The 23,409-nt window shown below is 45.3% G+C and overlaps 1 protein-coding gene across 2 annotated transcripts in view; it reads left to right on the forward strand.

Moving 5' to 3' along the window:
* The window catches only part of LOC147622325 (D-lactate dehydrogenase [cytochrome], mitochondrial-like), a 112,300-nt gene extending 91,418 nt beyond the window's left edge, over positions 1-20,882 (forward strand). Inside the window, exons 17-18 of one of the 2 annotated variants that reach the window (XM_086823427.1) lie at positions 20,140-20,194; positions 20,283-20,882. In XM_086823427.1, the coding sequence (XP_086679553.1) occupies positions 20,140-20,192 (53 nt within the window). In that variant the 3' untranslated portion in view covers positions 20,193-20,194; positions 20,283-20,882. The remainder of the gene's footprint in view (positions 1-20,139; positions 20,195-20,282) is intronic. The other variant, XM_086823426.1, reaches the window with a different exon arrangement.
* Positions 20,883-23,409: the final 2,527 nt, after the last annotated feature.

The following is a 23,409-nucleotide window of genomic DNA, read 5'->3' on the forward strand; positions in this document are numbered from 1 at the left end:
GGCACAACTACTGGACCTCAAGGTGATCACCCCCTTCTTTAATGATCAAGTGGATGAGGCATTGGCAAGGAGCTCGAGGAGAAAGTCTATCATCATGATCTCATTAAAGGAGCTCCCTAGGCTGGCCTTCACAAGATCTCAATGTCACTGGAAGAGAGAGATTGGCAGCCCGTAATTGGCGAGGTACTTCTGGTAGTGAAGGGCCTGGAGTGCTTGCTCTAGCTTGTCATCATGATCTTATTAAAGGCTGCGGGTAGGCTAGCCTTCATGAGATCCCAATGTCATTGGAAGGGAGAGACTGGAAGCTTGTTGTCCTTGGGAGGCAGTTTTGTCAGGGGAGACCCTGCTTTAGCTCGTCCCTATGAGCAAAGAGAATGCAAAATGGTTGCAAGGCCAGCGAAACTACTGTCCATGTGCTGCAAGACTTTCTACCCACATGTCAGAGGCAGGGTCTTCCGTGGGAAGTTGACGAAGGCAAATGGTGTGGGCCCTAAGGCGAACTGACTCTATCACTCCAACTGGGCCCTAAGGCGAACTGACTCTATCACTCCAACTGGGCCAGGAAGACAGCGAACTCCATCATAGCAGTCGTACAGGCGGTCAAGACGAATAATACTCAGTTGCTTTGTCCCTTGATTGGGCTGAAAAAGAGGCTACACATGGTATCAATATTCCATGGGCCGAGAATCGATGGCCTCTAGTGAGATGTGGGCGGCCTCCATCGGAGCGCCTACTGTTCACAAGAAGGGTTTGCTCCTGAAGGTGTTGAAGGAAGCCAAGGCTAAATGAAAGCTCCTCTCCTTCTCACTAAAATCCTGACGTTTGTCTTAGTCCGCTGATTGGAGGAAGAAGCGGACCTCCTGAAGTGCTACATCCAAGGCTGTAGAGGCAGTAACTGGGTGAAAGAAGAGTCTCCCATATATCCTCAATATGGCTGCGGATTTCGAGGTCTGAATCAAGACTCCTCATGATTATAACAGGCGAAGTGTTAATAGTAGACGGGAAGAGTATAGAAGTTGGAGTTCATAGAAATAGTGCTCGTCCTGGCAATGAATTTCAACAATCAAAGGGGCTTTTGATTGGGAAAATGTGCCAAAGAGAGTGTACTTTGGAATGCCCAAATTTCAAAGACTTGCAGCCCAATGTGGTTTTAAAGAGCTTGCAGGATGCACACCCAAACTTGGAGAATCTTGGTTATAAGCAAACTCCACAAGAGGCAAGTACTTCTCCCAATGTAAGCCCAATGGGGCGTGTAGACTCAACCACGTGTCCAAGAAATGAAATGATATATTAACGTCTCTAAGAGGCCATAATGGCCTTGAGACCAAAACTGAGAGTACATCTGAAGTTGGTGTCTCATCAAAGAGAACAACTAAATGAGACTAAAAAGTACAATAAACTGATTGTCCTACAGTTATAAGAACAGAACTGTAAGACTCCGAGATGATACTGAGTAGAAAATACTGAAAAATGTATATCAGGTAGATCCATGTATGCTGATCGGTTGAAGTGTTGCCCTCTCCTTAGATCAAGTATCTCCGCCATGGGGCTGTCTAGAATAGAGAAATTGTACAAGCGAGGTAGGCGCCTTCGATGCCGAGCAACAATGGCTCTGATCTGGCGATGGTGAGGATGCCGTGGTCGGGATCTTGGTGGGTGTGGCCGACGAGCACGCCATAAGATAACTTCTCTACCGTAGAGGTAGAGCTGTTATTGCAGATTTCAGGACAACCAAACATGGTAGTAATGAAGAGTAGAGAGAAATCCTTCATGTTATCTAGGATTCTCCTACAGTCATGTAGGGAATTTGAACTATTTTTAGTTTTATCTCTATTTTCATTTTGTTGCCCCCGAAGTGGAATGTAATCACATGGATGTATCTGATTAGTCCTACAGGTCAGATGTGGCCCTCTAAAGGACGTTAATATAGTTTTCTTCTTTCTATCAGTGGTGACTCCCTGGGAGCGTGGTCGGTGCCCTGATGGCCCAATGGAGGAGGTATCAGGAGGTGTGTGGGCTGGGTCGCTGATGCCGGTGCCGGTGCCGGTGCCGGAGAAATCTGTCAGGGTCCTCTGTCTAGGTACGCCTTGGCTCGGCCTCCTGTCTACCAAGAGGGTCTCTCTGTCTCCAGAGCTCAAGTAGAAACAATCCCAGGCATCTCTGACCCTCAAACTCCATGACCGTGCGTAACGGCCCAAAACCCTCTAGGAAGAGGCAGTGATATCTCCCTCGGATCTCATAATAGATTGTACATCGGCAAATGTAGTGTTCCTCTGTCTCTACCTCCTGGTAGCATAGCTGACAAATGCGGTCATCCAAGATCTGATGCACATAACGCCTTGTCTCAATCCGCAGCTGGTGTGATGAGGTCCGGATCTGTCCAATGGCACAACGTATCCCATGTGATAGGTGTACATCCATGTATGCTGGGCGGGTGATAAAATCATCTGGTGAGAGGTATAGAAAATGGCTCTTGTAATGAGCCATTTTCGTGCCTAAGGGCTCAAGGGGGCTAGTCCATGTCCTCTCTGTGTCCACTCTGATGATATCCATCCTGATCACGCGGTTTTGCTCTGAGCGGGTGAGATCCAAAAATGGACAATCCAGACTGTACTGAGGGTGATAGTGCCTCTATCCACAAACCATGTAGGTCAAACCATGATCTCATCTGAGCATACCAGCAATGAGTATCTCCATCCTGTGCCAACTGTATGGATGAGGTCAATGCCAATCAGGAGTACCTCTGCTGAGGGAGCTCCCATAGCCCTGTAAAAAGGTAACAGCTTGGAATAGGGCCTCGGTTACTTCTGGTGGGGCACCCAGCTCAGCCCGAACAATCTCATGTGGTACTGATGATTTGCTCCGAATCATGCGGGCAATCATCATAATCAGTGGTCTCTCCATTTGCCTCCATCCCTCATTTGTCCCTCTCTGAGATCTGTGATGTATATTGGCCCCCCGAATTGGAGCTCCGTACAGGAGGATCGGTGTGACAAGCGTATCAAATAGCCACAATTTGGTGTGTGGCTCCTGAAACTGTATGTGTGCACACTGCCTCTCAAGTGCCCCCAAGGCTGCATGCCCTCGAGCTAATCTAGCTGCTGCTGCCTCCTTCAGGGAGAAACGTGGTCTTGTGAAAGTAACTCCCAAGTAGACATATGACCTGACGTACTCTATCGGCTCCCCTGGGAAAGTGAACTGAGGCTCTGATCTCGTCACCCATGCCTGTGCGGTGATAAACACCATAACCTTGGTTTTCCCAAGGTTCATTGTCAGGTCTCTATCTGCACAGAAAGCCTGTAATGCATCCAGGTGTCTCTGTAATCCCTCCGGAGAGTCTAAGATTAGAACAATATCATCAGCATATAAGGCATGCCCCTGGGCCTCCCAATCTGTCTACATAATCAGAGACCGCATCAATGTACAGTCCAAAGAGGGTGGGCGATAGCGGGCATCCCTGCTTCACCCCTATCGTGTTGGTCACCCTATTAGATAGTCCGCCTGGAGCTCGGACTTTGCCTGTCATCACAGACTCATACAAAACATAAATCCCCCAGTGCATATCCTCGGGTACCTCAATGTCATGCAATCTGTGCATAAGCCTAGCATGTGGTACGATATTGAAGGCTTTGCGGAAGTCCACAAAGCAGCGATATATCCTTCTCTTTTGTGCCCTGCCCTCTTCAATAAGTGCCTGAAGTGTCAGTATGTGATCCAAGGTAGTAAATCCTCTCCTGAAGCTAGCCTATCCATGTGCTTGATGACCATGCCTCTCTGCCCATCGGCTCAGCTCCGACTCCAATATAGAGCCATATAGTTTGGCCAAGTAATGACCAATCATGATCGTCTTGTAGTTGCTTGGTACCATGGGGTCCCCACTCTTAAAGAGTGGTACAATGATATGCTCTGTCCATCTTGTCGGGAAACCCTCACAAATGGCAAGATTAAACACATGTACGATGAGCGGAGCCAAAGTGTCTTGTGCATATGAGAAGTGCCCTCCAACTAGCCCATCATGATCCTGTGCCTTTCCATTCTGTAACCTGTCTATCGCATCTAGCACCATCCGCATAGCAAAAAAGGTGCTGCTAGCCAGTCTACCTCCCAGTGGAGGGGGGCTGTCCTGGTGCATCATATAGCTCTCTAGCATAAGTGTGCCATGCCTCAGGTGCATTAATCGGAGTACTAGGCTGTCTCTCCTGAAACATCTTCCATGCCTTCTTGTTGTCCTTCCCCAGGAAGAGTTGGTAGATCTCCTCCTCTAGCTTAGCCAGATATAAAGAGAGAGAGGGGAGAGAGAGAAGGGATCTTGCACAGTACACCACCTTGAGCGGGGAGCATGCCCCGCCCCCTTTCAGGAATTTATTCAGGAACAATCCAGGGGCACACTGGCCAGGATCAATACAATCAATGAATACAAAACAAGCAGATTTGTCGATCTAGGATATCCAAGTTGATGTGGATGTCTAGACATGAGATCTCTGATGTCGAGCACACCACGGGGATGACCCACAAGTATCTCTCATCGGGCTAGTACCAGATCCAATATCCAAATCCAATGAATCCAAATCCAAGTTCAAGTCCAAATCCGGATCCAAATCCAAGTCCAGATCCAGAAACAAATCCAGTTCATGTCCAAGTTCCATGAGAAGTTTAAGTCGAAGTTCAAGCTTTCATGTCCAAGCTATATGTCCAAGTTCCATGCCCAAGCTTCAAGGCCAAGCTCCATATCCAAGTTCCATGCCTAAATATTCCAAGCTCGTACACAAGGTACAGAGGAGAGGTGTGTAGATGATGAAGTATATGACGACCAATAGTAACCTCAATGCCCAATCCAAAGGTAGAAAGTGTTCCCCAACAAGTTCAAAAGAAAGCCGCCCGACGTTATCAAACAACAGATGGCGCTGGCAGTTCTGTCTAGTGGCAAATTACGGAGCTGAGTGGCACACAAGCAAGAGGCAACACTTCTTATGGCGCAGCCAGGTTCAGGCTGTTCTGTATAGCAATATGGTGGTGTTGGAAGCGCACGGCAGCTGGCAGCAACAGTTGGTGGCACAACTTCTGTAGATGGCAACCAAACAGGGAGAAGCAGGTAGACGATGTCAGTAGCAGTCGGCTGTAGACAATGCTGGCTGCTGTTGTAGGGGGTTCGGAATAGCAGCACAACGGTGCTGGCTTCAGATGACAGATAGGCGGCGCACAGTACAACAGCAGGTGGCTGGGGACAGCAGGTGCAGCAGGCTGGCTGGGCCGTGATTCAGATGGTGCTAGTAGGCACAACCAGGCAGGGAAGGGGCACGGCAGCAACTGTAGAAGTAGCACTGGTAACAGTATTGGCAGCGCAACCAACACAAGGCGGCTGTGGGTGGCATTGGGCAGCAGGTGGAAAACAGATGGCGCAAACAATTGTTCTTCAGGTGAGGAACAGCAGCTGTACAGATGGGCGGTAGAGCAGGCGTTGGTGGTCCTGACGGGTTGAAGGCGGGTGGCGCACATAGCCAAGAGCTGGTGGTGTTTGATAAAGATGAGGATGCCGAATTCCATCCTTCAATGACAATGACCTCCCTTAAAGGTGATGGAGAGCTTCACACCCCCCGTTCATCCATGATGATGTTAATGAAGGTGAGGATAAGCTCCAAGCTTCCATGGATGATGAGAAGGGAGGGGTTCATGCTTCTTTTATACCTTGGGGAAGCCTTGCTTTTTGCCAAAAGCTTGTCCATGCTTTTGCTTTGCCTTTTTATGCTTTGGTTTTCCCTTTTTGCCTTTGCTTTTGCTCTTTTTACTTTTATTAAAATAAAATATTACTCAACTTTTGGTGCTTTCCTTTTCTGGCTTTAAGGCCTTAGAGTTGCTTTTTGAGAAAGCGCCCTTTAGCTTTTTGGTCCAGCTCAGTCTCCTCTTTCCAATGATGCCCCTGTTTGCCTTTTTGCTTTTTCCTGCTTTTGACCAAGAATGGTGCTTTTTCTTAATCAAACCTCATGGACCCTATCCCCATGTCTTCTTCCACCTTTCAGGTGTCTAGGCATGAGTTTCATGATGTGAAATAGAGCTAGGAGGCCCAAATAGTTACATTTCCCTCCCTCTTACATTGCAGTTGTCCTCAACTGCGGACTGCAAGTGTGTCAAACACATCCATATGTGCCAAGTACATCATGTACCTCCATATGTTTCAAGGTACTAGCCCCATCTGGTGAGCTTGTGCATCTGGTCTTTCCTCATATTTGTGGTGTGATCTGCTCATCTGGCAACATCTCAATGCCTTTTCTTTGACCAATGTCCTTGTTCTTCATGGTACATCTTCATGGCCTGTCACATGTGTTAGATAAAATAAATGCATACTTCCTCCTGCAAAAACTAGACACAAGCTAGTCAACAAACAAGTATGCATCATTCGTGTCTACTAGTGGGTATTCCAGGTACTAGCCAAGTAGTTTGGAGTCTAGTGGACTTTCACATGCCATAAATCCAAGCGTTGTCCATACATAAAAAACAGTACACAAAGTTAAAGAAATTCAAACATACATCAGTATGCAATGCACAAGTAATGATCCTCTTGTTTATGGATTGTCTTGTTTGGTTTCATCGAAACCGTGCTGAGCCATCTGGTTCCCGAGGAAACCGCTCAAACTATCCTCAAGGCCATCTGGTCACTAGGACTGCCTAAGAGTTCTTCCATAGTCATCAAGGCCATCTGGTCGCATTGACTGCCCGACTATGAGATCCAATACAGTCATATGGGCCATTTGGTCGCAATGACCGCCCGACTGTGAAATCCAATACAGTCATTTGGGCCATCTGGTCGCAATGATCGCCCGACTGCGAAATCCAATACAGTCATCTAGGCCATTTGGTTGCAATGACCGCCTGACTACGAAGTCCAAGATATCTGGCATCGTTGCCTCCCATATAGAAATCTTGCTCCTTGGGCTATCCGGCATCGTTGCCATCTAACTAGAGCATGTCCAAGTAACCATTATAAGCAGAATAATGGTCAGTTCCAGTTCAATATATATATATATATATATATATATACAATGAAGAGAGCTAGAGGTACAATCCCTCCTCCTTGAATCTATCTTGATCGCAAGACATCCATATCTGTACTTCAAAATACATCTAGACCAACCATTTCCTCATAAGCTCGAAGTATATCTGGATAGTCCTAGAAGTACTTCTCTGGTATCCATTTCGCATTCAATAGCGAATAATTTTTGAATTCCAAGATGAACTTTCTGACCACTGTCTTTCCTCTTTTTCTCACAGAATAAAACACAATCTATTCTGCCTCTTCTACCCCTGGTGGATCCTTCAAAACAAGTTCCTCTGGGGATAACCTGTACATGGTTTCCATGGAAGGCATTAGATATCCTCCAATGATCTGAAAGATCCAACCAATGACACAGACGGCTGATCTTCTTGGTATGGTGAAAAAGATCCATATACCATCATTCCCTAAGTTTGGCAATCCAATCCATAACAATACTCTCCCATAGAACATTCAATGGGTGCAATAATCTTGCTGGTGTTTGTCGATCAAACTTGATCTTCTCACAAACCAAACATTCTCGAATCATAAAGTTCAATGTCCTTTTCATAGTAGACCAATAGAAGTAGCTCTCCAAAGCTTGAAGTGTAGTCAAGGTGTCTCTATGCTCCATGTAGGAAGGAGCATGGCACTCTTCCGTTACCTTGGCCTCAATTCCTTGTGTCACATAACTTGGGTTTGCAACATAAGAAAACCCTACTTGATGACAGAAAAAGTCACCAAATCTCTATTATGCAATCTACTTCAAAATATCTTTGAAATCCTATTTGGTAGCATAAGGATCCTTCATCGAAGTGAAATCCATATAGAAACCACATAGCTCAAGGGTCTCCGAGATAATGCATCTACTCCCTTGTTGTGTTTCGACATTCATAGGTGACAAGATAGCCTGCTTGGTTCAAGACTGCTACAATGCAATCTCGTGAGGCATCACATTGTACCATAAAAGGCTTTGATGAATCTGGAATAATCAACACCGGTTCTTTGCTAGTATAAAACTTTAATGCTTGAAAAGATTCTTTTTCAGCTTTGGCCCACCGAAATCCTACGGCTTCTTTGTCAAATCATGCAGTGGACTTGCTATCACGGCAAACCACTTGATGAACTTCCTGTAGTAAGAGCATAAGCCAAGGAAACTTCGAACTACATGCACACTAGTCAACTCTGGCCATTCCATAATAGCCTTGACCTTTTCTGAGTCCATCCCAACCCCTTCCTTCTTGGACACTATATGGCCCAAATAGTGAATCTCGAACTCACTCTTCTTGCCATTCACATATAATTTGTGCTACCGCAATTCCTGAAATACCATATCCAAGTGCTTTTGATGCTCTTCTTCATTCTTTGAATGTACAATAATGTCATCAAAGAAATAGAGTTCAAAAGTAGTCCTGAATGTTCTTGGTAACCACTCTTCATGTCAATCCTGCTAAAGATAGTGGCTCCATCCAATCTATCCAGGATATCGTCAATCCTAGGAATAGGAAACCTGTTTTGCACAATGATCTTGTTAAGAACCTTGTAATCAAAACACATGTGCCAAGAACCATCCTTTTTCTGAACCAATAAGACTGGGGAACAAAAAGATAATGAGCTAGGTCTAACCAAACTCTTTTCCAATAGCTCGGCCATTTGATTCATAATCTCCTCTTGTTGAGCTTCTTGGCATAATGCCAATTTGATGATCTTCCGATCTCTTTGGTTTCTTGCTTGGCTTGTCGGGACAATTTGTAGCAAAGTGTCCCTTCTTTCCCTTACCTGTCCTGAAGAAGCGGCATCTGAGATAGCGGACCTATGAGTAGCCTCCTTGTCTCCTCCATGAGAAATAGACCAAGTAGCTCTAGATCCTTCTGAGATAAGCTTTAGCAACTTCAACTCCTTTGGCTTTGGTGGCTTGATCCTTGATGAAGTCTTCAAACATTTTAGCCCTTCTTTGGTCATGTTTCCTCTTGGTTCTCCAAGCAAGGACTTCTTTGCTCTGAGAAATTGCCTGAACTGCTGAAAGTCATGATACTCTTCTGATGACCCGGGTTCCCATTCTGAAGTCCTTGATCAGCCTCTTAATTATTGCCTTCACGAGGCCCTTGGTTTCCCTCTCCTCTCGACATGGCTCTGTCACCCCAAGAAAGTTTCTTCAAGAGAAATCCTGCTTTGATACCACTGTAAGCCTAGCAGGGTGTGCAGTGACAAACTCAACCACGTGTCCAAGAGATAAAGAAAGATATAAAGAGAGAGAGTGGAGGAAATAGGGATCTTGCACAGTACACCGCACTGAGTGGGAAACGGGCCCTGCCTCCTTTCAGGAATTTATTCAGGAACAATCCACGGGCACACTGGCTAGGATCAATACAATCAATGAATACAAAACAAACATATATGTCGATGTAGGATATCCAAGTCGATGTCGATGTCTAGGCACGAGATCTCTGATGCGGAGCACACCACGGGGATGACCCACAAGTATCTCTCACTAGGCTAGTACCAAATCCAAGTCCAAATCCAAGTCCATATGCAAGTCCAAATCCAGATCCAAGTCCAGAAACAAATCCAAGTCAAAATCCAAGTCCAGATCCAGTTCATGTCCAAGTTCCATGCCCAAGCCTCAAGTCCAAGTTCAAGCTTTCATGTCCAAGCTATATGTCCAAGTTCCATGTTCATGTCCAAGTTCCATGCCCAAGCTTCAAGTCTAAGCTCCATATCCAAGTTCCATGTCTAAATATTGCAAGCTCATACACAAGGTACACAGGAGAGGTGTGTAGATGATGAAGTATATGACGATGAATAGTAAACTCAATGCCCAATCCAGAAGTAGAAAGCGTTCCCCAACAAGTTTAAAAGAAAGCCGGCCAACGCTATCAAACAACAGATGGTGCGCAGTTCTGTCTGGTGGCAGATGACGGAGCTGAGTGGCACACAAGCAAGAGGCAGTGCTTCTTATGGCGCAGCCAGGTTCAGGTGGTTCTTTAAAGCAATATGGTGGTGTTGGAAGCGCACGGCAGCTGGCAACAACAGTCGGTGGCACAGCTTCTATAGATGGCAATCAAACAAGACGATGTCAATAGCTGGCTGTAGACAACGCTGGCTACCGCTGCAGGGGGTTGGGAACAGCAGTACAACGGTGCTGGCTGCAGATGACAGATAGGCGGCGCACGGTATAGCCGTGGCCAGGTGGCTGGTGACAGCAGGTGCAGCGGGCTGGTGCTAGTAGGCAGAGCCAGGCAGGAAAGCGGCGCCGGCAGCAGCTGTAGAAGCAGCGCTGGTAACAGTATTGGCAGCGCAGCCAGCAGAAGGCGGCTGTGGGCGGCACTGGGCAGCACATGGAAAACAGATGGCACAAACAATCCTTCTTCAGGTGACGAACAGCAGCTGTATGATGGCTGAACAGATGGGCAGCAGAGTAGGTGTTGGTGGTCCTGATGGGTTGAAGGCGGGTGGCACACACAGCCAAGAACTGGTGGTGTTTGATAAAGATGAGGATTTTGAGTTCCATCCTTCAATGAGGATGACCACCCTTATGATGGAGAGCTTCACACCCCCCCTTCATCCATGATGATGTTAATGAAGGTGAGGATAAACTCCAAGCTTCCATGGATGATGAGAAGGGAGGGGTTCATGTTTCTTTTATACCTCGGGGAAATCCTTGCTATTTGCCGAAAGCTTGTCCATGCTTTTGCCTTGCCTTTTTATGCTTTGCTTTTCCCTTTTTCCCTTTGCTTTTGGTCTTTTTACTTTATTAATAAAATATTACTCAATGGTTGGTGCTTTGCTTTTCTAGCTATAAGGCCTTGTTTTTTGGCCTTAGAGCTACTTTTTGAGAAAGCATCTTTTAGCTCTTTGGTCCGCTCGGTCTCCTCTTTCCAATGATGCCCTTGGCTTGTGGTCAATCTTGTTTGACTTTTTGCTTTTCTTGCTTTTTGACCAAGAATAGTGCTTTTTCTTGATCAAACCTCATGGCCCCTGTCCCCATGTCTTCTTCCACCTTTCAGGTATCTGGGCATGGATTTCATCATGTGAAATAGAGCTAGGAGGGCCAAATAGTTACACCCAATCTGATTTCCGCTTAGCCACATAGCATTTGAGCAAATCAAGTACAACTGAATGTACAATTTGACTTTGCCCATCCGTCTGAGGATGATAAGCTGATGAAAAATTCAGCTTTGTGCCCATATTATCAAATAAAGCGTGCCAAAACAAGCTTGTGGTTCTCGGATCCCGATCTCCCATAATAGTCTCCGGCATACCATGATGCTTGAAAATCTGGGCCAAGAATATCTTCGCCATGTGCTTAGGCTTAATATTCTTTCGCACAGGAATGAAATGAGCATGCTTGCTAAACCTGTCAATGATGGTCCATATGGCGTCATTTCCGTGCTGTGTTTTTGGCAAATCCGTGATAAAATCCATGGCTATGGACTCCCATGGCTGATCTTGAATAGACAACGGTTGAAGCAAACCGGGTGCCTTATGCCTGTCAAACTTCACTTTTTGGCAAACCATACATTCGGGCACATAAACATCTCTGTCTTTGCGCATGTTTGGCCAGAAAAAGAACATCTCCAAAGCCTTGCATACGGCGGTGCATGGCTGTATGTATCTCGGGATCACAATGAAACCATCCTTTGGGACTTTGAAGAAGTAGTCCTTGTAAAATTGGATTTTCGTGCCAAGCTCAGAGGAGGTGCCACCACAAACTTTGCTAGTACAACCTTATGTGTCATCGACATCTTACTTTTGATCATGCGTGACAACATAACCTGTAGCCTCTCTAAGCTCTTTTAGCCTCCCCTAGCCCCGGTCCCCAAAAAGTTTCATGAGACATGGCTGTTGGCCGTACCAAAGTGTCAAAAAGCCAATACTTGGTGTGAGGCTTCTGTAATTGTGCTTGGAAATACTGCCTGTGCTAGGGTGGCCATGGCTGGTCGATCAGGCTAGTCGATTCGTGGTGGCCATGGTCATGCAAAAGTGAGGACCTGTAAAGGTCACTCCAAGGTATACATACCTCTTGACAATCTCCACATGGGCATCCCTGTACAAGAAGGATAGCCGTGATGCAACAAATCATAGGATGTGTTAAAAGACCATGACTTTGGTCTTGACAAGGTTGTAGGTAAGGTCTCTTTTCCAACTAAACGTCTCCAATGCATCCGAGTGTCTCTGTAAACCCTCGGCTGAGTCTGAGACCAAGACAATGTCATCTCAATGTGCTTGGTATACGTGCATGAAATACTGGATTTCGTGCCACGGCCATAGCACTCTGGCTATCAGTGAGAATGGTGGTGGGTGTCTACTAACACTCACGAAGATCAGCCAATAGTCTCCTCAACCATACACAATCTACTGTAGCTGTGAAGACTGCCCTGTACTCAGTCTCACAAGTAGATGTGGCTACAGTGGGTTGCTTTTTACTCAACCAAGATATGCATGAACTGCCAAGAAAAAAACAATTTCCACTGGTGGATTGCTTGGTATCATAATCACCAGCCCAATCTGAACTGTATGCATAAAGCTGCAAGCTGTCCTCCTTGGGATAGAACAAACCAAGATCCAGGGTAACCTTAAGACAACGACGAAAAATGCATTTGACTGCTTGCCAATGCTTTGTGCCTGGGCTGTGCATGAATTTGCTCAACAAAGACACCCCAAAAGATATGTCTGGCCTCGTGTTACACAAGTAAATGAGACATCCCAGTGCCTGGCTGTAAATGTCGGCCTCAAAAGGCTCTCCAATATCATGCATAGTAAGCCGTACACCTGGTTCTACTGGAGTAGAAATCGGCTTACATTCATCCATGTGAAACCTTTTTAGCAAACTTTTTATGTACTTAGTTTGCTGCATAACAATGCCATCATCTGTATGCATAAACTGTATGCCGAGATAATAGTGTAAAGGCCCCAAATCTGACATATCAAATTCAGCTTTCAAATCAGCTTTGAAATCTGAAATTTGTGCTTTGCTAGTACCTGTAATGAGCATGGCATCTACATACAAGATGACTATGAGAATATCGGCATCGGTTTTCTTCACATACAATGTGCTTTCAGCTGGACTATTCACATAACCTTGGCTGGTTAGATAAGCATGTATCTTATCATACCAAGCTCTTGGAGCTTGCTTTAACCCATACAATGCTTTGTGTAACCTGCATACTTTATGTTCCTCACCAGGAACTACAAAACCAATGGGCTGATTTACTTATACTTCCTCTTGTAAATCCCCATTTAAGAATGCAGTTTTGATGTCCAATTGATGCACTTTCCATCGTTTATGTGCAGCCAATGCAATCACTGATCTTATTGTGGTCATTCTCGAAGTAGGAGCAAAAGTCTCTTCATAATCTATTCTCTTTTTCTGGGAGTAGCCTTTAGCCACAAGTCTTGCTTTGTACCTGTCAATAGTACCATCAGACTTTCTTTTGACTTTGTACACCCACTTTGTTCCAATGACATGCTTGCCTTTAGGCAAGCATGTCACCCACTTTGTTCCAATGACATGCTTGCCTTTAGGCAATTCCACAAGATCCCATGTATTGTTCTTCATGATAGAAGAAATTTCAGCTTGCATAGCTTGCAACCAATGCTCATTCTCATGTGCTTCTTCATAAGAAGAAGGCTCTTCTGAATCAAAGAGACCACCCATTGCTAATGCAGACTCTCCACGATGTATATTCAAAGCATGGCTGGAACTAGCCCTTGTTCTACCTGTGAGTGGAGCTGCAAGTTTGCTTTCTTGCAAAGTTTTCAGCAACAACATGTCCTGTATGTTTGTATCATTGCTTTTATACAAGGTGTACATGGGCTGTTCTGAATTTTCAGCAAATACCACATTTCTACTGACAAAAATCCTTCGTGTAGTTGGATTATAAAGACGGTATCCTTTGCTCTCATTGTTGTAGCCCACAAAAATGCATTTCATTGCTTTGTCATCTAGCTTTGTTCGGAGTTGTTCTGGCACATGTGCATATGCCAAACACCCAAATATACGCATATAGTCCACTGTTGGCTTTCGGCTATACCAAGCCTCAAATGGTGTTATGGTTTTCAAAGCTTTTGTTGGACACTTGTTCAATACATGAGTTGCACACATTATAGCTTCCATCCAAAATTTGTGAGGCAACTTTTGTGCTTTCACCATGCATCTTGCCATCTCCATGAGCTTTTTCCTTTCAGCTACACCATTCTGCTGTGGTGTATAAGGCACAGTACATAGGTGTTTGATGCCCTTTTGAAGCATATAATCCTTGAATGCATTTGACATGTATTCTCCACCTCTATCTGAGCAGAGTGTTTGGACTTTACATCCACACATATTTTCAGCCATTGCTACAAAGTGTTGAAAGCATGTAAACACATCTGCTTTCGCTTTCAAGGGGTAAGCCCAAGCAAACCTGAATGTGACGAAGTAAAGATGCCCCCCTATGGATGGTGTCCGCATTGGACCACATACATCACTATATATGAGCTGTAATTTACTTTCAGCTCTAACAGCTCCATCTTTGGGGAATGGTTTTCGTTGCATCTTTCCCAAAATACACCCCTCACATACATGTCTTGGTGGAGACTCAAGAGGCGGCATATTATCAACCATATGATGCTTTTGCAAAAGCATCAAACTCCGAAAATTTACATGCCCAAAACGAGCATGCCATAGCTCTGCATCATGTATAGCAGGAGTGTGGGCAGCCACTGTATTTGCATCATAAGTACACTTGTCATAGTTGTCCAGCTTATACAAGCCTTTGTATCGTGTTCCAGAAGTGAGTATTTCATAAACCTTTGATGGGTCTTTTACCAAACACTTCCCATCTTCAAATTCAACCTTTAAACCTTGGTCGTTTATGGCGGAGACGGAGAGTAGATTTTTCTTTATCCCTGGAACATACAATACATTTTTCATACATATATTGGCACCATTGGCTGCAATAAGTATGACATTGCCATTTCCCTTTACTGGATATGTGGTATGATCTGCACATGATGCAGTGCGGCCATTTGGAAGCATAAACCAAGTGCTGAAATACATCTTTGCATGAAGTGATGTGGCTCGAAGCACCACTATCAAAATACCATGATGCATTCTGTCTGTCAGATGCAATGCAAGACATATCAGTGTCTGAAGCACTTGGTGTGCCACTAGTGCATGTGACCAAAAAAGTGTACTCTTCTTGGATAACATTAGCTGATTACTGTGCTTTGTCATTAGAAGAGTCTGCTACTGCATTGCTTGCTTCTTTCCTTTTCTCTTTTGCAATCCGCTTCCTACATTCACTGATGTAGTGTCCAGGCTTATGGCAGTAGTGACATTTGCCCTTCTTTTTGGGCTTGTTTGCATCCCCTTTGTCAGACTTTTCACCACCAGAAGAGGGCTGTCCATGACCAGCCTTGCTAGACTGTTGTCCCCCATGCTTAAAGCTCTTTGCTTTACCCTTATCCTTGGCTGTAAATGCCTTGTCTCCACCACGGTTGCTCGATAAGTTTGCTCTTGTTTGCTCCTCCTGCAAGAGTAAACCCACCAACTCTTCAAAAGTGACGGGATCACCACCTCCTCTCATTGAGAGGTTGAGAGAGGTGTGAAAGTCCAAGTAGGAAGGTGGTAAAGAATGAAGAGTGTTGGTGACCATTTGTCTGTCTGGGATAACCTCATCAATGTTGAGCAATTGTTCCTGCAAATCTTTCACTTTGGTGAGATGATCTGCCATGGAGTCACCCTCATCCATAGAAAGAAGATCCAACTGCCTCTTCAAGTAGGCAACTCTTGCCTCGTTGCGTACCTGATACATTGCTTCCAATGTGTCCCATGCAAGCTTCGATGTCTTGCAAGAACGAATGTGCGGAATAATAGTCCTTTTCACTGAAAGGGCTATCAATGACATGGCCTGTGCATCTCTAGAGTCCCATCTCTTGTGCTCTTGTGTGGGAGCAAGTTCTACATCAGGAGCTCTTTGAGCACCTCCCCTTTAAGGCGTGGCTGGCTGTATGGTAAGTGGGCGTGTGTCATCACCACACACGATGCCCCAAAGCCCTTTGGCTACCAGCAAATCACGGATCATGAAACTCCAGAGGGAGTAGTTAGATCCATCCAACTTGTCCTCCTGGGTGAGCACACCAAATACATCTGTAGCATTCTGTGCCATGTCAACAAAATATACCTGCAAGCAAACCAAGCACCAATGTGCACTGCCAGGCAACCAAATGTCCCGTGCAAATGTATGCCTGCAAACCAAAGCAAGTGTAAACCTGCACCAAATTGTCCAACAATGTGTATACATACGCGACAAATCACAGCTGTAATGCCCAATAACATTCTCCAATCTGAAAATCCCCAATTTTTATGCACTCCAATCGCTTCTATGTGCATTTAATTGGCCAATTTTCACAAAAGCCCTAAATTTTTGCCTCTGAAAGAGGTTCAATTTGCTGATTTTGATCTCAATTTTGAAAATCCCCAAATTGCAAGCAAAGCAACATGCCCAATTTTTTCAATTTGTCCTGAAATTGAGAAATCCCCCAAATTGCCTGAACCCTTTACCACATGCACTGTAGTGTCTGCAAAATTTGCATATTTTTACCACATGCACTGTAGTGTCTGCAAAATTGTATCTGACCTGCACTGCAGTGGCTGCAAAATTTGCATATTTTTACCACATGCACTGTAGTGTCTGCAAAATTGTATCTGACCTGCACTGCAGTGGTTGCAAAATTTGCATATTTTTACGTGAGCAAAATTCTGTCAAAATTTGCATATTCCTACTTGTAGCACGATCGGCGGGGGGCGTTGCTGGCCACGTGAGGTACTGGTCGTGCAGAGGCGTTCGAGCAGCAGCAGCGAGGCGCAAGTGAAGGTGGAGCGAGAGGGAGCCGCCGTAGTTGCAAGTGTCGACGAGGAGCTGGAGCGCAGGGTCAACGGCGGCGCAGCTGACGGGACAGGTGGAGGCGGGGCGGCGACAGGGACCCGCCGGCGGCGGCGGAGGGCTGCCCACTATCGCAGCCGGCCGGGCTGGGCGGAGGAGGCTCGTTGCGCAGTATGAGCGCCGGCCGGGCTGGGCGTTGGTGGCGAGCTGCGCACTAGAAGCGGCGGCACGGCTGGGCAGTGGCGGCGAGCTGAGGACCGGAAGCAGGCGGGGCTGAGCGGCGGTGGCGGGCATGGTGGCGAAAACCAGGAAACGCCCGAGACGTCAGTTTTCGACGGAATTTCGTCGGGTTTGCTGCAGAATCTCCACAGGCAGAATTCCAAGGCCAGCTCCCAGCTCTGATACCAATTGTTGGTGTTGGACTCACACACTCACACACAAACCTGCACATTAGGGTTAGGTGCAGGATGGAGAAGCTCACACACAAAAATGAGAGAGAGAGAGAGAGAGAGAGAGAGAGAGAGAGCCAAAAGTGTGGTATCCACAAAATGCAAGTCAACCCTTGCATGTGTGCTACATCCATATAATATAGAAGTACAAAATATTATATGTAGAGTGTCCTTTCACACTTGATATCCAAGGGGAAAAACCACATGGGAAAAAGTGCCCTTGGTTAAGCCCTGTTCACACATAGCACTACCATAAGTGAGCATATGCCTACATCTACATGAGCAAGTGGTGAGCCTCTGCCTCCAAAGCTGTCCGCAAAGGCCTCTATCTCATCAATGTAGAGACCAAAGACTGTAGGAGAGTGGGCAACCTTGTTTGACCCCAATAGAACTGCATATGTCCGCAAAGAGTCCACCTGGTGCATGAACTTCGCATGTTATTGCCTCGTATAAGGCCATCACACCCCAAGTCATGTCATGTGGGAGTTGCAGCTCCTCCAGACGTCCTAATAGGCAGGATCGCGTGGGGGCAGGGGATCAAAATCTTTTGTGAAAATCCACAAAACACTAGTATACATGCTGCTACTGTGACCTCTCCTCCTCTATGATGTCGACAAAGGCCGCTATCTCATCAATGTAGAGACCAAAGAGTGTAGGAGAGAGTGGGCAACCTTGTTTGACCCCAAGAGTATTGCATGTCCTTAGAGAGTCCACTTGGTGCATGAACTTGGCCAGTGATTGCCTTGTTTAGGGCCATCACACCCCAAATCATGTCATGTGGAAGTTGCAGCTCCTTCAAATGTCCTAATAAAGGAAGGACAGAAGAAGAGGGGGAGGGGGGTGTTTGTGCTTTGCAAAAATCCTCAAAGCACTAGTATACATGCTGCTTCCATGGCCTCTCCACCTCTATGATGGCCGGCAAAGTGAAGATATGCTCTAGGGTAGAGAAATTCCGCCTGAAGCTTGCTTGACCCGATGCTCTGTACTCCACCCTCTCAGCCATAAAGTTAATCTTTTCCTAACACTTCTCCATAGATCTTGGTGATAGTCCTGTAGTTATTTGGATCCATGGGGTTCCTACTTTGTGGATGGGTACAATAATGTTTGTGGTTCAGGATTATTGAAGAGCTTTGCAAGGATGGGTGCAAGCACATGTTGTCCTTGGGCAAAGTGTTCTGCTGAGGTGATAGCTCAAGTGGTGAAGGTGTTTGCCTTGGACCAAGAGGTCTTGGGTTCAAAACCCCCCTTGGTGCTTCCTTGGGGGCATCGCCTATGGGCGGATAATCAAGCGCCTACGGGCAGTGAAACATCAGTAACTACGGGAGGATCTTGGGCACAATAATGTTTGTGGTTCAGGATTATTGAAGAGCTTTGCAAGGATGGGTGCAAGCACATGTTGCCCTTGGGCAAATTGTTTTGCGCGCAGCCAATGAGGTGATAGCTCAAGTGGTGAAGGTGTTTGCCTAGGACCAAGAGGCCTTTGGGTTCAAAACCCCCCTTGGTGCTTCCTTAGCGGCATCGCCTACAAGCGGATAATCAAGCGCCCACGGGCGGTGAAACATCACTAACTACGGGAGGATCTTGGGCCGAAGGCTAGTTGAAAAAAAAAAGTGTTCTGCGCACAGAACTTCATGATCTTGTGCTCTCCCATCATGCAACTTTTTTAGTGCTCGAGTGACATTGGTGGAAGACAATGTGGGTTGTGGGATATATGTCATGTGGGGTATGGGCTGATCCGGCACGTCATAAAGTTGTTGTGCATTGGCTTGCCAAAGGCTAGGATCTGTGATGGATGTGGGGGTTCTTTTTTCCTCGAGAATGCACCACGCGTCTGAGTTATCTTCGCTCAAGAAGAGCTAGTATAACTTTTGTTCTCTTCTAGCAAGAAACACAGGCTTCTTCTTGTGAGTGAGTTGATGGAATATTTTTTGCATCTCACATGCTGAGATCAATCCATGTTCTCTCTCATGTAGGAGGTGGAGCCTTTTGGCTTTGCATTCTCCTCACCATACCACCCGTTTTGAGGCTTAGAGCCCAACGGCAAACTGGCGGAGGAGCATGTGTAGGGAAAGATGGCATAGGCGGAGTCATGAATGATGGATGAAAGTTGCATTCCTCATAATACCACCTGTTTTGAGGCTTAGAGCCCAACCGCAAACTGGCGGAGGAGCATGTGTAGGGAAAGATGGCATGGGCGGAGTCATGAATGATGGATGAAAGTTGGGATGTGATTATGGATATTGGTGAGGAACGGGTCAAGGGCTGAAATATGGCGGGAGAGGTGATCCTCATAAATGTGGTCTACATCATGGTTAAAATGGATACGAGTGAAAGTAGAAACTGGGGGGACTGGTGGGAGAGGTAAAGAAAGGCATGAGACGGTGAATGAATTGGCTCTTATAGGTGGTTTTGTGGGGGGAAGGGGGGATATGGCGAAATCTGGGATAGGTGGTATGAAGGAGACCCCATGAGGTAATCCACTATGCTAGAACCTTCGCTATGAGAGAGAGAGAGAGAAAGAAAGCTATATTAACATCTTCAAAAGACCCAAAGGGTCTATGAGACCAAAATGATGTGTACATGGTGTCCATGAGAAAGAAAGAAAGAAAGAAAGAAAGAAAGCTGTATTAATGTCTACTAGAGGCCGAACTCGACCTATGAGACAAATCAATTTACAACTGTCAATGTCTTCTGGATGTAAGAAAAAAAAAGGACAAAATGAACATGAAATATAAAGTATGAAAGTACTGAGCTAGAGAGAGAGAGAGAGGGAGAGAGAGTTTTAGTTGAGTAGATAATACACAGGTACATGCACTGGAGAGCATGGAGTTGGAACAGGAAAGATGAAGGTAGTGGTTTGCATTTTACGTCCAGAGTGCTAAAAGGCAGAAATCGAGCAGTTTTAATAAACCTGAATTGTTGTCTCCTTTTTTGCAGTACATGGAAAAAGAACTTGGGTATGACACATTGAAGGCCATGAAAAAACTGAAGCATGCTCTCGATCCAAACAACATAATGAATCCTGGAAAGCTAATACCATCTCATGTGTGCCTATGATTCTTATGCTGCATTGGACCCAATAGTGTTTTGACTAAAAGATTTTACATTAACCATGCAAGTAATGGATTCGATACCCGCTGGCGGAGCACAAAAAGAGAAAAAAAGAAACCAACCCACCCACTCTGTACTAAAAAAAAGGAAGACTAAAGCTGTGGTTGTAATGCAATAATGTAATTGTTCAAGTTTTTTTAGAAATCATCAATCCAATAGCACTTCTATGGAAAGATTATCATGGGCATTAATTAATTAATGCCTTGACCTTAGGCTTGCCTAAGGTTAATAACTTTGTCCTTCCCACCACTGCCTGACATCCAGCGCCCACGTTTTGAAGGACCAGCCAGGCTAGGGTTAGGTTGTCAAATATGGCAGGTGAACTCCATGGTGGAGAGAGAGAGAGACAAGCGAGCTGTGGAAAGAGAGAGAGAGAGAGAGTAATATGTAACAATGCTTAAGAAAATATCTGCATGACTCAATGATGTTGATTCATAGTTGCATTCCATACTCACACTCATCTGTGCAATACTTTCAAAACGTATCGTACTGGTAGCATGCTTTCCGTATCCGTACTTACAAAAAAACCTATCGATGTGCCATCTTTGCTTGATATCGACTCTTCAAACCCCTGTTCATGTTTCTTGCACCCTTGTTCCTAGTCTCAACTTCTCTTGCTCCCTCAGTTTTCCTTCTCAATGAACTAATAACACACAAGGGTCTATTTATATTTGAGCTTGTACTCAGTCTTGACATTGATAGCTTCCTTATTTTCATACTTATTTGTGTGTGTCATTGATGATTTTAAAGTTACAATGGTGTCTCTGATCTATTTATGTGTCTTAGTGCATTTCATGTCTAAGAGCTTAGTCGATTGATATTTCTGAGCATTTCATGTTAGTTGTGATTGATTAGTGCTTGATCGTTCATTCTTTATATATGTTTTTAACCAAATTTGTTAACCAAGTTCTGTACCTTTTTAATTCTTTACATAACTAAAGTATGTATCCTCATGTGCATCATACCATAGTCGTACCATACACCTATCATCTTATTCCACCTACATATATTTGACCACCTTGTAGGTGACTTGTAAACTCGTAAGTCATTTATAATGTATATTACTATTTATATATGCTAATTGAAAAAGTGAACGTATTCAAAGTACTTATCTTGAACCGTACCTAAAGTACTCATCCACTATGTGTTGATTAGATTGATAGATAAAAGTTCCTTCAAGTACAATGCATTTTTGTAGGCTTGGAAGTAGCATTATCTTTTGATACACACTGGACACACGTCTCATACAAGATACTCATACACACACTAGTGACATGTGCCACATACACTTATCTAGGTATAAGGGGTGTTACACACTTAAGCGGGTGTTCACACACTCATACATATGAACAAGACTTAAACCACGTTTAAGTCCTTTTAGAGATTGTTCACACACGTGAGGACACAGAGAGTGGTTCACACTCAATACTGAAACACATAAATGAAGCTTCGAAATACCCAACAAACCCTCCCCTTTGAAGCGAAGGTGGTGAGACTCTTATGCAAAAAAGCTACTACCACCTATTCCATCTTGCTTGATGTAGAGCAAGACTCATATCTGCACCTCTTGGGCCATGGTCACAAAGCTCCTTTCACCCGGGAAGACCAAGTGTAGAAAGGCTTGTACTTTGTCACCCCCCTTGCTCTTATCATGGAATGAGCCAGAAAAATACGAAGCCTTTTTATCAGGAAATAGATTCTTCTATTAGTTACTAAGTAAAAGTGTCATAATGGCTTAGTACAAACTCAGCTCCACAAAGGGGAGCGAGAATCAAGAAACTAAAAAGGAAAGTATGCTCTTCTCCTTCGGTTGATCGCTTTGGGAGGAAAAGAATATCTCATACGATTGGGGGAGGGGCAACCACACAGGTGGTCTATAATGCCGAGTGAGCTTACCACCACTGTCAGTGAGAAAGGGATCGTGACGCCATATCGTCACGAAGGCCTCGCGATGCTCACACATTCGGTTGGAGCCACCTTGAAGCTTACTCGTGTCTATGGAGGGTATGAATGATATGGAGCTAGATGTTGCGGATGGTAATACTGATGCAAATCTCCCATCTCTAGCTAGATTCGGGAGTCTAGCGGTAGGTGAATGGAGTTGGAATTAGCATTGTAAAAATATAATGATGAGAGACTTGCACGGCAAGTCTTCTACACCCTCCTCTTCATATGCCATGGTGGTCTTTGCTTAGTGGCCCAAGCAATTGCGCCCCAAGTAACTATAGGAAGGGGCCCGGTCCATAGTGAAAATGCAGAGAATTCGGTGCCAAACTTGTTGAGCCTTCGAGCAATCCCAGAGGTAGGGACACTAGGACCCTTGGAGATGGCCACAGGTTGAACAATGTGTTGGCTTCTCTCCTATGACCAACCAAGTGCCAACCGCCAGGCCTCGATGATGATGTGCTAGTTGCCATAGAAAGAGAGTGATCTTTCTCAATGGGAATTGTCCCATAGCCTCTTCCAAAAATTTGAGAGAACTTAGGGAAGTCCCGAGACTACAAGTGCCTTATTGTTACCGAAGTGCTCTCGATCTCTAGCATTTGAATCGTGCAGCTTAGCCATGGAGTGTAAGCAAAGAAAGGGAGGTTAGGAGGCCTCCTCACTGTCATAGGGATCTTGCCATGTCCACTCCCCTTGGTCCCATTGTGAGTCATGTGAGAGGGTGTCCTTCCTAAATCCATGATTGTCAAAATCTCTCTTTGGCCACCTTGGCCAGAGGAGGGTTTGTGTGCACTCCTGCAAGAAAATCAATCATCCTCACCCTCTGCAAGGTGCATCCATTGAAATCCTCCAAATGGGGCATTGCTCTCTCAATTCAGCCGCCATGTCAACTGATAGAGAAGGTGAGTAGGGTGGAGCTCTCATTAGCGCCATGGATAGCCAAAGGTATGTTGTACTTGGTGAACACTCCCAACCGCTTGGGGTGGGTCGGGGATCAAGGCTAGCCACT

The sequence above is a fragment of the Cibotium barometz genome, chromosome 29 (assembly GCF_041138505.1).
Source record: "Cibotium barometz isolate CiBa-2024 chromosome 29, ASM4113850v1, whole genome shotgun sequence".
Taxonomy (NCBI): domain Eukaryota; kingdom Viridiplantae; phylum Streptophyta; class Polypodiopsida; order Cyatheales; family Cibotiaceae; genus Cibotium; species Cibotium barometz.